This window comes from Priapulus caudatus, unplaced genomic scaffold (assembly GCF_000485595.1).
Source record: "Priapulus caudatus unplaced genomic scaffold, Priapulus_caudatus-5.0.1 Scaffold819, whole genome shotgun sequence".
Lineage (NCBI taxonomy): Eukaryota > Metazoa > Priapulida > Priapulimorpha > Priapulimorphida > Priapulidae > Priapulus > Priapulus caudatus.
Genome location: NW_014577880.1, coordinates 8,690 through 10,821, shown reverse-complemented (window position 1 = coordinate 10,821; position 2,132 = coordinate 8,690). Strand labels below are relative to the sequence as shown.

The window sequence follows — 2,132 nt, the reverse complement described above, 5'->3', positions numbered from 1 at the left end:
ATTTCTAGAAATGTAACACAACTCGTTCTTGAGATATAAGAGTTAGTACACTTTTCTACCGCCCATAGTTGCGCGTATATTAGCCTATGTGCGATACCACGCGTGTATATTTGTTAATTAATTAAACTAATCGCGCTTCGTTAAACTCAAGACTCACAGAGATCATAGGAATCTGCAGGTACATGAAAACTCATACAGGAGAATACCCATATAAATGCTATGTATGTAAAGCAGCTTTCATGATATCAAGCTATTTGAAATTGCATCTCCTATCCCGCACAGGTGAAAACCCGTATAGATGTGATTTATGCAATGCAGTATTCATGAAATCAAGCAATCTGAAGTTACAATAAACAACATATGAACGAGCGTACAACTCGTTAAGTAATGTGGATTCTGTTTTGCGTTGCACGTCATCACAACGTGACACACGTAACTGAGAATTCGCATGGGCATTAAACCAGGTGAAAATAATCTGTCTAGTGCAGCGTTTAAATGTAAAAATTCAGTAAATCAGATGGTGTTATCAAGGAGGTAATATATTATTGAAAACGTTTATGTGTAATTTTACATTTGATTTTATGTAACACACACACACACTGTGTGTGTGTGTGTGTGTGTGTGTGTGTGTGTGTGTGTGTGTGTGTGTGTGTGTGTGTGTGTGTGTGTGTGTGTGTGTGTGTGTGTGTGTGTGTGTGTCGTCGCGTCGTCGTGTGTGTGTGTGTGTGTGTGTGTGTGTGTGTGTGTGTGTGTGTGTGTGTTCACACACACACACACACACACACACACACACACACACACACACACACACACACACACACACACAACACACAACACACACACACACACACACACACACACACACACACACACACACACACACACATTGTTTTTCTTACAGATAATTTAAACCATTGTTCTGTTCAGCTTTTACACGATGGACGGTCCCGCTATCCGACTGTATGTGTGTGAGGCAACATATATATACAGTACTATAGACACTTTAGTTGGCAACTAGTAAACCAGAGTCGCTCTTTCTCTCGCTCATACACACACACAGACACGCTAAAAAAGATCTACAAAAACGGAAACATGTTCATCACATAGGTTTACGTTACAAACGCAACGCTTTGCGTTTCATTTCAACGTCTCGACTTCCAAGAGAAAAACACAAGTTGGAGTTTGTCTGTCGGTGTCGGATGACTGGTGACGTCACCGTGACGTCATAGTGACCCCGACTAGCACCTCGTTATCTTCTCATGTCACCTTCCGCGAAACTAATTAGTACTACTACTACTACTACTACTACTACTAATAATAATAATAATAATAAGAGGAGAAAATCGCGCTACTGTGAACAGCACACATCCTGCGAAAAATTCTGGATTGAATTCCTATGTCTCAAGTTGGTACACGGCCAACCCAGAAGCCACCGTCTAATGCCGTGATCCATTTTGGAAATAATAATAATAATAACTATAACAATAATAAAAATAATATTATTCACTGATCGAACTGCGTGGAGTCCTGCATAGATCGGTTACCAATCATATCGTATCAATAATCTATCTCTCTCTCTCTCTCTCTCTCTCTCTCTCTCGCTCTCTATTCAGGGAGTGTCAGATGCGCCCGCTAAGCGGCGTGCACGGCTGGATCGTACCGACACTGCGCCTGCTGACTACGGAGACGGGCGTCGCCGTGGCAACGTTGACATGAAGTTCAGCAGACGGGCGGCGCGTGGCGGCGGCGGAGGCGGCAGCGACTTCCAGGAAGTGTCCGAGGACGACCCAGGTAACCGGAAGACCGCATCTTAAAGCTATCATTAGTGCACCATTACCCCACTAATAACTCACCAATAACTAAGCATTACCCCACCACTAACTAAACCGTTGACTCGCCATTAACTAACCAATCAACTAACAACTTAATAACTAACTTAATAATTAACTGAACAATCTCGCTCGCTGGTTGTAGTTAGCTGTGGCAGTTTTTACGTAGGGTGAACGCGTGTGTGACTTCAAGAAACCAATCCGATTAAGATGACGTAGCCACGTGGCGAATATGCGTAACTCCTGCATGTTTGGTAAAATTGGACATGGGATGATGACGTCATACACTACGCACGCGCGCGC

At 43.1% G+C, this 2,132-nt stretch overlaps 1 protein-coding gene across 1 annotated transcript in view; it reads left to right on the top strand.

Annotated features, from left to right (window-relative positions):
* LOC106813748 overlaps window positions 1-1,814 on the top strand; it is a 19,440-nt gene extending 17,626 nt beyond the window's left edge. The window contains exon 3 of the mRNA XM_014817967.1: window positions 1,614-1,814. Coding sequence (XP_014673453.1) covers window positions 1,614-1,814 — 201 coding nt within the window. The remainder of the gene's footprint in view (window positions 1-1,613) is intronic.
* The last annotated feature ends 318 nt before the right edge of the window (window positions 1,815-2,132 follow it).